General features: G+C 34.1%; 3 protein-coding genes and 1 pseudogene across 5 annotated transcripts; 3 read left to right on the plus strand and 1 right to left on the minus strand.

Moving 5' to 3' along the window:
• Window positions 1-1,931: 1,931 nt before the first annotated feature.
• On the plus strand, window positions 1,932-5,491 carry LOC113868736 (serine/threonine-protein kinase STY13-like). 3 transcript variants are annotated; one of them, XM_027504584.1, is made up of 7 exons: window positions 1,932-2,270; window positions 2,824-3,154; window positions 3,755-3,876; window positions 4,131-4,339; window positions 4,427-4,601; window positions 4,752-4,886; window positions 5,007-5,491. In XM_027504584.1, exons 2-7 carry the CDS (start codon window positions 2,830-2,832, stop codon window positions 5,211-5,213), a joined length of 1,173 nt encoding a protein of 390 aa, XP_027360385.1. In that variant the 5' UTR covers window positions 1,932-2,270; window positions 2,824-2,829; the 3' UTR covers window positions 5,214-5,491. The 3 variants fall into 3 exon arrangements, with proteins under 3 accessions (XP_027360385.1, XP_027360383.1, XP_027360384.1); XM_027504582.1 differs by having other exon boundaries at window positions 1,979-2,448; window positions 2,794-3,154; XM_027504583.1 differs by having other exon boundaries at window positions 1,979-2,270; window positions 2,794-3,154.
• A 1,172-nt stretch (window positions 5,492-6,663) lies between these two features.
• On the plus strand, window positions 6,664-9,173 carry LOC113870148 (annotated as a pseudogene).
• Window positions 9,174-9,984: 811 nt separating this feature from the next.
• Window positions 9,985-11,173, minus strand: LOC113868737 (protein RDM1). Its single transcript, XM_027504585.1, has 2 exons — window positions 10,938-11,173; window positions 9,985-10,393 (listed from the first exon to the last, which is right to left on the minus strand). The coding sequence occupies exons 1-2, from the start codon at window positions 11,023-11,025 to the stop codon at window positions 10,014-10,016; spliced, it is 468 nt and encodes a 155-aa protein (XP_027360386.1). The 5' UTR covers window positions 11,026-11,173; the 3' UTR covers window positions 9,985-10,013.
• A 725-nt stretch (window positions 11,174-11,898) lies between these two features.
• On the plus strand, window positions 11,899-14,028 carry LOC113869517 (pentatricopeptide repeat-containing protein At3g22670, mitochondrial). Its single transcript, XM_027505874.1, has one exon. The coding sequence runs from the start codon at window positions 12,024-12,026 to the stop codon at window positions 13,668-13,670; it is 1,647 nt and encodes a 548-aa protein (XP_027361675.1). The 5' UTR covers window positions 11,899-12,023; the 3' UTR covers window positions 13,671-14,028.
• Window positions 14,029-14,335: the final 307 nt, after the last annotated feature.

Below are 14,335 nucleotides of genomic sequence, written 5' to 3' on the forward strand. Positions count from 1 at the left end.
TAATTTTTCTTTTTTATTACATGTTTATATATATATATATATATATATATATATATATATATATATATATATATATATATGATGCTTTTGAATGAGAGTATATTTAATAAAAAATATATTTTATTTTAAAATTGCCTACAAGACTCTTTGATGTGAGAAAAAAATATTACTATGATAAATTATACAAAATATTTCATTAAAATAATATATTTTTTAATAAACTTTTTAAACTCTTCCAAATTTACTTGACATTGCACTCTATTCTTATGGGCAACAATTAAACCATATTGACTTGTTAAAATAGATTCATCAAAGCATGCCAATAGATTCAACATTACTGTAGAGTTTGACTTCATAATAGATTTAAAAATATATTTAATTTATATATGAGTGTTTTGTTGTATTTTCTATTTCTGACACTATAATATCATTATAAAATATTTGTATAGAAATTTAAATATATAAACTAGTTAATAAATAAGTGTGGATTATAAAATTTATTTTAACGCAAACAATTTAATTTAATTATGAAATGCTAATAACGTTTCAACGTTCTGTCTATTTTACTTGAAAAATGAATTCTTTATACTGTATATATATTTCAATGTAAACTGAAATCATTTAACTATATATTTTGATGATTAAAAATTATTATTATTATTAAATTTAATTTTTACTTAACAAGTGGTAAGTACGTTAGGAAGTATTTCTGAAAATATCTCGGAGTGCGAGAGATGATTAATTTCAAAATGAATTGAAATTATTGATAAATAAATGTTGAGAAGTAATTGAAATATTTTTATGATTATTTTTAAAGTTTAATTATGCTTTTAATTTCTATAATTATATATATATATAATTTTTTTAATTTTAATTATTTATATTTAATCTCTAAAAATTTTAAAACATATAATTTTTATTATTTTAATTTTAATTATTCATATTTAATATCTCTAACTTTCTAAACGTGCAATTTTGTTCTCTCAATTTTAATTATTCACATTTATAATATTTTATATTTTTATTTAAATATTTTATATATTTTTCCTATAATTATTTATATAAATTAATAAAATATCAACTGTAATTATATTTTTATTAAATGTTAGATAATTTTTTTAAATAAAAAACTTAGTTTAAATTTATTAATTTTATAATTAGCTCATACGTTTTCAACAAGTATATAATTTTAAAAATTATTTGATATTTTATCATGTATAAAATTTAAAATCTAACTTTGCACAATAATAAAAAATATAATATTATTTAATAAGTAAATTAATAAAATATAATTTATTTTTTACTTATTTATTAAATGAAGTAAGTAATTAAGAGTTACTTTTTGACCTCTTTAATTCATATTATGTGTAATTTAAATTAATTAATTAATTATAGTGATTTAAGTCTTTTAATTTTATTTTAGTTAAAATTATCAAATTATTAATTTTTATAAAAGAAAGATCAAATTAAAGTTTTAATAAAATAAATTCTTCTACTTACAAATGGATCAAATATATTTACAAAATCTTTAGGCAAACAATTTCCCTATAATAATAAGATTTGGTTTATTATAATAGAACAGAATACACTTATTATTATTATCTTCTTATTCTTATTTTCTTTATATGTGCACCCTTATTCCATTTATTGCAATTAACGTCATCATGAAACAAGTAAAACGACAAAAATCACTTGTGACCGACAATTTGTGATTGTAATAAAAACAATGTACTAAGTGTATATATATATATATATTTGGTCCTTGTTTGTTTAGATGTATTGGGAGAAAAAGAAGGGGAATGAGGCGAGAATTAAGAGAAAAACTGCATGTGTATGAGGATTAGGAATCAAGGTGTCCTTTCTAACCGAAAAGACATGTCGTCAACAGACAAACGGTATATTTTAAAAACATAGGAGAAGTGAAACGAGGTAAGGTTGTTGGCATTTTGCTTCAAGTTTTCAATTACACCTTATTTTGAAAGAGTCTTTCTGTAATCTCTCTCCTCCACCCCATTTAAGGGAACACGCGCGCTTCTTTCTGCAATCTTTACCGCTGGTTTTGTTTTGTTTTGTTTTTTTCTGCCTTTGCCCCTTCAAAATCGCTTCTTTACCAAATTTACGTTTCATTTGAGGGATGCATTGTTGGGATCCTATTCCTGTTGGCATCTCAGAGTTGCTGATGACCACCTCGGCAATGCTTACCTTCTGCTTTTCTCTTATTACAAAATCCAACAAACCCTTTTCTTTCTTAGCTTAGAATACCTCGAAAGGTATCCATTCATTCACTCTTCACGCACCTACTTTTTTTTTTTTTGGGAAAAAAAAAGTCAAATTTTTCGGCTATGGCTTCTCTTCCTTATTTTGCTAATTCTTGATCTGTTTTTGCTTGTGTGTCTTTCTCGTTCGCTTGATGCTTCTTCTGCCCGTTTTGTGGTTGCTGCTTTCAAGGTTTGTGCTTTGGCATATACTTTTTTTTTTTTTTCAAAGATTTTTCTGGTTCACTGGTCTTGGTCGTCGAATAGTGCGAAATGGGTCATTTTCTGATAGCTATGCATTTCTTTATTCCGGTACTATTTTCTCAAGTGAAGATAGTCAATAAAACAAATGGTTGGAGAGAGAAAATTCTGTGTTTGTTTGAATCACGGAATGTCAATTTTCTAAACAGGATATAATATATATTTTGAAGGGATGTTGCTCCTATCTATCAGTTATTATCAAGCAAACATATTTTTCAAACCTTTTTGTTTTCTGAATTGAATCCTCTTTTGAATATAATTATTTTACCATCTTTAGGGTTGTCCAAATTCGTCTTGGAATTTGAAGTTGTGAATGTTGAAGATGGGTTCTGAAGGCGAGGGTGTTAGGACACCAAAGATGGAATTGGAAGCAGAAGGAACTTTAAATTCAAAGATGAAGGGTGTTGGAAACCAGAGCAGTAAAGACATGATTTTCAGAGCTGACAGAATTGATCTTAAGAGTTTGGACGCCCAGCTAGAAAAGCACTTGAGCAGGGTTTGGTCGAGAAGCCTTGATACAAAAAGGCCTACAGAAGAGTGGGAGATTGATCTGGCCAAATTGGATTTACGGTATGTTGTGGCTCATGGGGCCTATGGTACTGTATACAGGGGTACATATGATAACCTAGACGTTGCAGGTATTTGCATTTCAATTATTTATACAAAATACATGTTATGCACTTTTAGTTTGGCTCTTTTTATCCTTTTAAAATAATGAGTGATAAGAAATTGAAATCTGTTATTCAACGCTGAGAGTTTGGCACTCTTAGCCATAATGTTGAATAAGAATAACTAATGATTTGAGTTGCAACTGTTTTTTTTCTCTTTTTGCAAAAGAGAATTTATCAAAGAGAATAAGGCGGGTTTTGCCTATTTTTTTCCTCCTTGAGGTTATCTGTTGGTCTAATGACACAACCTGATTTTTAATAATGAAGTTAAATGGTGAAATCATGTGTTTTAAAGCCACTTTGCTGGTTGGCTGCCTTCATCCTTCTTGCTAATAAAACTAAAGCTTATAGAATTTTTAAAATAAGTGGAGTTCTTTTGATTTTATCAAACAAAAATATTTAATCCTTGTATTCACTTAATGTCAAAAAATGTTTTAAGAATGTGTGGTATAAATATGGGATGGGGAATCTAGCAGTATACTAATTCTATTATCCTTTTGGGTCTCTTAGACTAGGGAGGAATAAGAGATGATTTCTGTAACTCCTGTATTGTCATCTTGAATTTTTTAGTGAAAGTGTTGGACTGGGGTGAGGATGGTGTAGCCACTGCTGCTGAAACTGCTGCTTTACGGGCATCTTTTAGGCAGGAGGTTGCTGTCTGGCACAAACTTGAGCATCCAAATGTGACAAAAGTAACAATTCATAGTCTTCAATCTCATTTATTTAAATTAATGGCTGCTACTAGATAGTTAGCAGAGTTGAAGAAAGAAGTGGCTGTTATAGATAATATATTGCTGTTAATAATGACATTCATGGAACTCCACCGTTTTCTTCAGCATGCTTTCACAGGGGATATGAATTAGATTAATTGTTCTGCACAGAAATTTTGTTTTGATGAATTAACTTTTTCAGATTAGTAAATGTCTTGTACTCATTTCTGCAACAGTTTATTGGAGCTTCAATGGGTGTTTCAAGTCTTAAGATTCCCTCGAAAAACTCTTCGAGTGGGACTGAAGAGACCCTTCCTTCTAGAGCATGTTGTGTTCTTGTTGAGTTTCTCTCTGGTGGGACACTAAAGCAATACTTGATCAGAAATAGGCGGAAGAAACTTGCTTATAAGATTGTGATTCAGCTGGCTTTGGACCTCTCTAGGGGGTACGTCCAATATTTTTCATTTGTACTCTTACAAGATTCTAATATATCTTTTGCCAGTATAAATTGTTTGTTTTTCCCAATATGCAGTCTTAGTTATCTGCATTCGAAGAAGATTGTTCATCGCGATGTGAAATCAGAGAATATGTTACTAGATGCCAACCGGAATCTAAAAATAGCTGATTTTGGAGTTGCTCGGGTTGAAGCTATGAATCCAAGTGACATGACGGGTGAAACTGGAACCCTTGGATACATGGCCCCTGAGGTTGGTGTTTTCATGGGATTGATTCAACGATATATTAAATGATTTCAAATACATATGCAAGATGCAAATAACAAGTTACTTGCAAGGTGTTGTTTCTATTACTATTTGTATGCATACATTCAAACCTTAATCTTGGCATTACATCTGTAGGTTCTGGATGGGAAGCCTTACAACAGGAGGTGTGATGTCTATAGCTTTGGCATTTGCTTGTGGGAAATTTATTGCTGTGATATGCCTTATCCAGATCTAAGCTTTGCTGATGTATCATCTGCAGTTGTTCGCCAGGTAAGTTCATGTGACGAATTATTTGTGGAAACATTACACCGTGGCATGTTTTCCTAACTTTTAAAGTGCCTAAGATACATGCATGGATTTCAATTTCATAATTTTTGTATTGTTGCACAGAATTTGCGACCAGAAATTCCGAGGTGCTGTCCAAGCGCCTTGGCAAATATCATGCGCAAATGTTGGGATGCAAATCCAAACAAGCGTCCAGAAATGGAGGAGGTGGTGAGAATGCTGGAGGCACTTGATACAAGCAAAGGTGGTGGAATGATACCTGAAGATCAGGCTTCGGGTTGCTTTTGTTTTGCACCAACCCGTGGTCCCTAATTCTTGATCTTCATGTTCTGTGTTGAAGAGATGAGATGAAGAAGCACTGCAACTGGCAATTGATATTTTATGGTTTTGCCAGTTTACAGCTGAACATCCTTTTCTGATGGCGAGGATGGTTGTGAAAAGAAAGGAAGGGAATTGCATTTTTTTTTTAAATTTTTGGCTAAAGGAGCTAATCTTTTGCTTCTTACATAAGATATTGTATTTAGTACTGAGAACTGGTTCCATTTGTGCATGAAAATGGGTTATAATGTCTAATCAAAATTTCCCCTTCTACTACTTGTGCCTGGCTACCAAGAGTAACGTTATTCTGTATACCTAGTTTATACAAGATGTGTGTCTGCTTTTGTGAGAAATTCAATCTGACAAGTTCTGTTTTTTGTGAAGGACTCGGTGAATTCTGATTGGGAAAAGTCTCGAGATTTTGTAGACAAAATGATTATGTGAAACGTGTATAAGTTATTCAATCATATAAAATTCGGTGGAAAAAATGGTTGGGATTTTCTGATTTTATAAATATATAAGTAAAATTGATGGTGTTAAATTAATTGTGCATATTTTTATGTGCTTTATATGCTCTACATACATATAGGGGTTAGTCATAACCCTGCGTGCCCTACTCTTTTGACATGAGGAACAAATGGGAGTCGGAATTCAGCACAATAGGTTCCAGAAATTGTGCTACCAGTATTAATCATTTGAATGATAAATTATAATGAGTGTTTGATTGTGCTCAAATGCATATTTTGTGTTGAAAGTATGTGTCCTTATTACTAAAATGGAATATGATATATTATATTCTCTCTCTAAATTAAGACTATAAGTTAAGAGATGTAATTTTTTTGATATCTTAAAAATTAAAAAATATTTATGTTTTTTTCAAATAAATCACTAATTTCATTATGTAAGACAACATAAAATACTCTCTCATTCTATATAACACTGTATAATTTACCTAAATTAATTATCCTAATTTACATTTATATGTCACATCATTTTGCTATAATATTTATAAACAAATTAAGTCCATAACATTTATAAATCATATTTATTGATTAAATTTTTATCAATTAACTAGATACATAGGATTTTTATCAATTAAATATTTTTTCCCTTATATTGTTAGATTCATAAAAACATGGTATCATGGGCCCATATTTGTCCTTTTTTTTTTTAACAAAAAAGTTTTTTAACATGTTGTACATAATAAAAATTAATATTTAATTAAAAATGATATGATATCAAAAAAAATATTATGTTAATAATATTAAATATTATGTTTTTTAAAATAAAAATTTACAATTTATTAATTTGTTAGATGTGTTATCCTTATTTTATACTGGATTGGAGTTGGAACTGGAGAAGACATACACATTCGGTGATGCTGCTAACTGATTCGTTTTGCTTTTGAATTGCACTTCCAACACACCCAAATACCGTCACGGCCATGGCTGCGACCCTTCATCCATCTTCTATTCTTTCACTCGCCCCAATCCAAAAGGAACCCATTACCACAAGCTCATCTTCAAAGTTACTTGTTAACTGCAAATCCATGAAGGAGCTGAAGCAGACACTGTGACATGATGAAGAAAGGCCTGTCACAAAACTCGTGGTGTTGACCTTAACAAGCTTATAGCTGCTTGTGTCCAGATAGGTACCCATGAGAGCCTCGACTATGCTCGCAATGCTATAGAGGAGAACGAGGGAACCGTGGCTTCATTGTTCATGTATAATTGTCTGATTAGAGGTTATGCATCAGCTGGGTTAGGTGACCAAGCAATCTTGCTTTACGTTCAGATGATGGTGATGGGCGGCATTGTGCCTGACAAGTTCACGTTCCCTTTTTTGGTGAGTGCATGCTCCAAGATTTTGGCGTTTTCTGAGGGTGTTCAAGTTCATGGGGCGGTTGTTAAGATGGGTTTGGAGGAAAATATCTTTGTTCGGAATTCTTTGATACATTTCTATGCTGAATGTGGCAGGGTTGATTTGGGGAAAAAGGTGTTTGACAGAATGCTTGAGAGAAATGTTGTGTCTTGGACCAGTTTAATCAATGGTTATGCTGGGAGGGACTTGGCAAAGGAGGCTGTTTCTCTGTTCTTTGAGATGGTTGAGGATGGTGTGGAACCCAATCCGTTGACCATGGTTTGTGTTATATCTGCTTGTGCCAAGTTGAAGGATTTTGAATTGGGTAAAAACGTGTGTGCTTATGTAAGCAAGTTGGGTGTGAAACTCAATACACTCATGGCGAATGCACTGGTTGATATGCACATGAAATGTGGGGATATATGTGCTGCCAGGAGAATTTTTGATGAATGTACTGATAAGAATTTGGTTATGTACAATACTATCATGTCAAATTATGTACACCATGGGCAGGCCAGTGAGGTGCTACTAATATTGGATGAGATGCTGCAAAAGGGACCACGACCAGATAAGGTTACCATGCTATCTACTATTGCAGCCTGTGCTCAGTTAGGTGATCTTTCTGTTGGGAAGTCAGCCCATGCTTATGTCTTGCGGAATGGACTTCAAGGTTGGGATAACATTTCCAATGTCATCATTGACATTTAAATGAAATGCGGCAGAAGAGAAGCAGCATGCAAAGTTTTTGAGCATATGTTAAACAAGACGGTGGTGACTTGGAATTCGTTAATTGCAGGTTTGGCTAGAGATGGTGATGTGGAATTAGCTTGGAGAATCTTTGATGAGATGCTGGAGAGGGATCTTGTATCTTGGAACACTCTGATTGGTGCAATGGTTCGAGCGAGCATGTTTGAGGAAGCCATTGAGCTATTCAGGTAGATGCAAAACCAGGGGATTGAAGGAGATGGAGTGACAATGGTGGGGATTGCTTCTGCCTGTGGATATTTAGGGGCTCTTGATCTTGCTAAGTGGGTCTATATTTACACTGAGAAAAATGACATTCACATTGACCTGCAGCTTGGCACAGCTTTGGTTGATATGTTTTCTAGGTGTGGTGATGCCCCAAGTGCTACGCATGTTTTCAAAAAAATGGAAAAACGGGATGTGTCTGCCTGGACTGCTGCCATCGGAGTTATGGCAATGGAGGGAAATACCAAAGGTGCTATTGATCTTTGAAAAGAGATGCTCCAGCAAAAGGTGAAACCAGATGATGTTGTTTTTGTGGCACTATTGACAGCATGTAGCCATGGAGGCTCTGTGGACCAAGGGAGGCAACTTTTTTGGTCAATGGAAGAAAACCATGGAATAAGTCCTCGGATTGTCCACCATGGATGTATGGTTGATTTGCTTGGTCGAGCTGGGTTGTTGGAAGAAGCTCTTGATCTCATACAAAGCATGCCAATGGAACCTAATGATGTTATGTGGGGATCTCTGCTAGCAGCTTGTCGCAAACACAAAAATGTTGAATTGGCACATTATGCAGCTGAAAAGATAACACAACTAGGTCCTGAAAGAGTTGGGATTCATGTTCTGTTATCCAATATATGCATCAGCTGAAAAATGGACTGATGTAGCAAGACTGCAAGAGTGAGGATGCAGATGAAGGAGAAAGGGGTCCAGAAAGTGCCTGGATCAAGCTCAATAGAGGTTCACGGATTGATTCACGAGTTCACCTCAGGTGACGAATCACACGCAGAGAACACGCAGATTGGATTAATGCTACATGAAATAAACTGCAGGCTAAGCAAGGCAGGGTATGTTCCTGATACAACCAATGTGTTACTTGATGTTGATGAGCAGGGAAAGGAGCAGTTGCTCAGCAGGCACAGTGAGAAACTAGCTGTGGCTTATGGACTAATTTCTACCGGTCTAGGTACACCCTTACGTGTAGTCAAAAACCTTCGGATGTGTTCTGATTGTCATTCATTTGCAAAATTCATGTTAGAACTATACAATAGGGAAATTACAGTTAGAGATAATAACAGGTATCATTTTTTCAAGGAAGGACTCTGTTCTTGTAGAGATTATTGGTAATAGATTTACTAAGAGCAACTTCTCACCTTTGGTTTACAAAACAACTTCACCATTGGCAATCTAAGTCAAACATTTACTAATGAGCTCCTATTTTTCATAAATGGAAGATATTATAAAAGCAGGCAGAAACCAAAGGACTTACTTTTTGTTTTACATTGTGCAAGAAGGAAATATGATTTTGTTCAACTCCATTGTAAAATAATGTGTAAAATGTTGAACAATACAAAGGGGGAAGAAAACTGAACAATAAATAACAGATGTCCCAGAAGCGTTGGCAGAAAGCAAAGGCCACCACGTTAGGGAATACAAATTCTCGTTGACAAGATGTATTTTACATTGAACATCATGCGCATGCAGATTTGAAATTTTGAAACAAGAATAAGTTTAGTATCATATATGGTTTTAATTTCCTCAATGCAAAAGCAACATTTTGCTACTTTTCTATTAAATAAAATTTGATTAACAGGTGTTAACAAAAATGCCCGTTTAATTTATCTTTTCTAGTAATTATACATCTAAACATAATTTGATTGACACTATCCAAACAACATTCCAAACTCACTTGTGCCTGCAAGAAGTGTGGATTTCCTTTGTTCGATAGGTTTGGGGTGACTGAAAAATCTTTCAATCCAGGATTTTGACCATGATGGGAATATCACGTATCTCAGCAAGCTGGGAGACAAATACTGAGACGCAGCCATGTACAAAATGAAAAATAGTCAAAACCAGAAAAGTAAGGAGGACAGGATCAAGGAAGTGGTTCCATTTTGCTTATTCCTAAAGGAAAACATCTCTGAAACAAGTTGCAAGATACAGTCAAAGCCTCTAAACTAAATGGCTTCATGATGTGTGCTCAAAAGTAGGGAATATGTAATCAACAAAACTATTGAACATTGGATCCACCTTCCACAGCTCAGCAACATGAAAATACGAGGAGGTTTGTCGATGGATTTCTTCAATGAGCCAGATGGTGGCTTCAGCTTTGCAGGGATGAATTATGTCGTCCAAGGGCTTATATTCATCGTCACTGCCAATCCTCAACTGATCCCACTGCTTAAGGAGAACATTTGTGAGGTAATGAAGAGGCTGCCCATATAACTGCTTAATGGATCTGCCTAATCCCATCCATGAGGTAAATGGAATCACAGAGCCTCTGTGGCTTGGAACTGGAATCTGCTTCATGAAATCCTGATACATTTGTGCGCGTCTGATGAGTATATCTGCATACAATCATAAAAATGCCAAGCAGCCTAAGATTAACAGGTAAATTAAGAAAGATACACACAGGTTCTCCACAGTATTGATAAGAAGTTTGTCAAAATGGTAACACCAATGAGTTACGTTAAGAGCTAAGAATCTTGAAAGAGAATGACACAAAGGTATGCCATTTTCAAAATTGATAAGAAAAAAAGAAAAATCTTCCATCTGTGTTCTCTTAGCAGTTACACTTGAAAGCAATTGTCAAAATAAAGATTTTGAACAATGTGAAAAAAATACAAAATAAAAATAAAAATAAAAAAAACAAAAACAATTCTTGTGGTAGGTTAAATACATGTTACTGACATTGCCGCAAGATTAAAACTTTATAAAGCAAAGTTAACATCTCACTAATAATTAACATAAAAAAAGAAAATGATAAATAAGATGCTTCAAAAGTAAAAACGATCCATTTATATCGTATCAATCAAAATATTATTAACAGGTAACTAATTGAAGTGAAGTGATAGCATTAACATCTTAATTGAAGGGATGTATCGTGTTTACCTTGGTGGTTGATGAGTATGGGGGGATCAGAATGAAGGGAATTTGGGGAAGAAGAGACATTAATTTGATTATCACATGACATATCCATCTCAGAAGAGTGAACGAATGAATGAAACAAAAACCCTAATTGAAACGGTTGAACAAAGTCTCAGATTGCATCGAAGTGCACACTGCAAACCCTCAGCAAGCTATGCTCTCAGTTCCCCCCAATTTGCTTTTCTCTTACTTCAAACGTCTCGTTCGGTCACTGCTTATTAATATACATATGACTTTGTGGTATCCTCTTGATAACCATTTTTTTTTTTTTTTATAAAATGTGTATGTGTATTTATCATTTTCAAAATATGCATTCAGTGAAAAAAATATTAACATTAATATTACTAAAAATGATAAAATTTTGCTTAAATAAAATTTTGTTAATTATTATCTTTATTAAAAATAATTTTTTTATTTTATTTTATGTTTATAAAAAAAACATCAATATCAACTTTTTAGAGTTAAATTTAACTATCTAATAATAATAAAATTTTACTAAAAAATATTTATTATACTTTTTATATACTTAAACCTAAACTTAATCTCAATATTTAAAATTAATAATGTTTTTATACTAATATTTTAAAGTACAGGTTAATAAATTAAAAAATATTAAAATTAGGATAAAAATGTATTAATAATAGTTTCAATATTTTTTAATTAGTGTTATAAGAACATAGGTTAACATTTTTTAATGCATTTATTACATAATAATCAATTTTTTTATTTTATTAAAGACTAATAATAAATAAAACTTTTATAAGTATTACCGCCATTTTAAAACTACATTTGATTAGACTTTTTTCAAGTTAAGATTGATAATAAAAATGTTTATTTTTAAAAATTATATATTTAATATTTTTTTTCAAAAATTATATAGTATATTTTAATTTAATAATATGTTCAATAAATTCTGCTCATCAGTCACCACTGATCATTGGGGTTAGACATCATTATCGGAACAAACTTGGTCTTATGTTTTGAGTGCAAAGTAAACCTTCCGACTCACATTGAAACCTCTCTTCTCCATATTCAGAGTACCCCCAAAAAATGCTCTCTAGGGTCCGATTCCTCAACCTCTTCGTTCACCGTGTTTCCCCAACAATCACCACCGTCAATGGCTCGTATCGCTCCCTTTACAGCAACCCTTTCTGCACCATTGTTAAGTCGCAAGAGTCACCGGAACTCCCACCTTGGGTCAATTTCTCCGACAAGCCACCCCCTCGAAAGGCAAACTCAGATGATGACTTCGTTATTCCTTCACTTGCCTATTGGGTCGACACCCACATGCTCAGTGCCAAGCCCATAGTTGTGAAACAAACTTTCAAGGAAAACAAGGTCGAAGATGTCGAATCAATAACCGTGGTTCTAAAGAAACGGTTCTCTTCTCCTGAGTTAGTTGCTCCAGCACTTGATGGACTCGGTTTTAAGGTTTCAAATAGTTTGGTGAAACAGGTTCTGAAGAGATTCAGCAACGACTGGGTCCCAGCTTTCGGATTTTTCAAATGGGCCAAAGCTCAAACAGGTTACCAGCATTCTCCTGAACTGTACAACTTGATGGTTGACATCTTGGGGAAGTCCAATAATTTTGATCTTATGTGGGAATTGGTGGAGGAAATGGCACAGCTTGAAGGCTATGTGACATTGTACACTATGGCTAACGTAATGAGGAGGCTTGCTAAGGCTTGCAAGCATCAAGAAGCCATTGAAGCATTTCACAGAATGGGGGAGTTTGGTGTCAAGAAGGACACTGAAGCGTTGAATGTGCTGATGGATGCATTGGTGAAAGGAAATAGTGTTGAGCGTGCCCACGGTGTTTTTTTGGAATTCAAGAGTGGGGTTCCTTTGAATTCTCATTCTTTCAATGTTTTGATGCATGGGTGGTGCAAAGCTAGAAACTTTGACAAGGCCCAGAAAGCAATGGAGGAGATGAAGGAACATGGGTTTGTCCCTGATGTTTTCTCATATACGTGTTTCATTGAAGCATATTGCCGTGAGAAGGATTTCCGCAAGGTGGATCAAGTTTTAGAGGAGATGAGGGGAAATGGGTGCACCCCTAATGCTGTGACTTATACCATTGTGATGCTTGCTTTGGGGAAGGCAGGCCAACTGACTAAAGCTTTGCAGGTTTATGATAAAATGAAGAGTGATGGCTGTGTTCCCGACACTGCATTTTATAACTCATTGATATTCATTCTTGGCAGTGCCGGCAGGTTAAGGGATGCTTGCGAAGTGTTTGAGGATATGCCCAAGCAAGGGGTGGTGCGTGATGTGTTGACATACTCTACTATGATTAATATTGCTTGTGAATACTCACGAGAAGAGACTGCTTTTAGGTTGCTTAAGGAAATGGAAGATGGATCATGCAAGCCTAATGTTGAGACGTATCATCCGTTGCTCAAGATGTGCTGCAAGAAGAAGAGAATGAAGTTGATCAAGTTTTTGTTGGATCACATGCTCAAAAATGATGTCAGCCTTGATTTGGGAACTTATACTCTCTTGGTACATCGTACGTGTAAAAGTGGAAAACTTGAGCATGCTTGCTTATTCTTTGAGGAAATGGTCTGGCGGGGATTTACTCCCAAGCCCAACACCCTCCCGCTATTGGTTCGAATGCTCCAGTCCAAGAGGATGTTTAAGGAGCAAGAACATGTTCAGAAATTAATGGAACGCGTCTCCGAGTCACCAAATATTTAGTGGTTTTGGCATGGATTTACTTCCTGAAGTCAGCAAAATGCTTTTGCTTAATTCTTCATTTCATAAAATAGAAACTACCTTAGTTTTTTGTGTGTCAGTGGTTTTTTTCTAAATAGCGTGGAATCTGCACTAATATCCGTTTTATTTGCTCAATCACAGCCTAGAGTGTGCTTGCTTTTTCAAGGTGATTCATGCATGCGTATCTTCATACTCAATAGACGTGATTACCGATTAAGAGAAGACGGGTGGGTAGTTCTTATTTTCACTATCAAATGTGAAAATCGTAATCAGAAACGTTAACAAAACACTTTGTAACACATTTTCACAACACTTTACTTTCCAATAACATTTACGTTTCTGTTATTTGAATTCAACGCACTCAGTTCCACCTCCTTCACTAGACACATTTTAAAATTTGTTATACACCGTACTTAAATTGTCGCAACCAGAAAGTCATGTAAACAACTATGACTTCCAGGGTTAGTATTAAACAGTTCTTGTCTTCAGATATTGGGGTTAATAGACAATCCAGACCTCTCAAATAACGATGCTCTTGGCTGATCGTATAATAGGAGACCACCTCGCAGTAGAAAGACTTTAGTAAAGATTGACAAGCATTTTTGTTCAATTCCAGTACAGCTTGAAAATGAGCCCAAACAAACAAG

The sequence above is a fragment of the Abrus precatorius genome, unplaced genomic scaffold (genome assembly GCF_003935025.1).
Source record: "Abrus precatorius isolate BTA unplaced genomic scaffold, Abrus_2018 Scaffold6, whole genome shotgun sequence".
Taxonomy (NCBI): Eukaryota; Viridiplantae; Streptophyta; class Magnoliopsida; order Fabales; family Fabaceae; genus Abrus; species Abrus precatorius.

Excerpts from the sequence above, each read along its gene's own strand:
- LOC113868736 (XM_027504584.1), top strand. The coding sequence starts at position 2,830 with ATGTTGAAGATGGGTTCTGAAGGCGAGGGTGTTAGGACACCAAAGATG. Across the intron at positions 3,155-3,754 it reads TGATAACCTAGACGTTGCAG|TGAAAGTGTTGGACTGGGGT; the intron begins GTATTTGCATTT and ends TGAATTTTTTAG. Across the intron at positions 3,877-4,130 it reads AGCATCCAAATGTGACAAAA|TTTATTGGAGCTTCAATGGG; the intron begins GTAACAATTCAT and ends TTTCTGCAACAG.
- LOC113868737 (XM_027504585.1), bottom strand. The coding sequence starts at position 11,025 with ATGGATATGTCATGTGATAATCAAATTAATGTCTCTTCTTCCCCAAAT. Across the intron at positions 10,394-10,937 it reads CATACTCATCAACCACCAAG|ATATACTCATCAGACGCGCA; the intron begins GTAAACACGATA and ends GATTGTATGCAG.
- LOC113869517 (XM_027505874.1), top strand. The coding sequence starts at position 12,024 with ATGCTCTCTAGGGTCCGATTCCTCAACCTCTTCGTTCACCGTGTTTCC.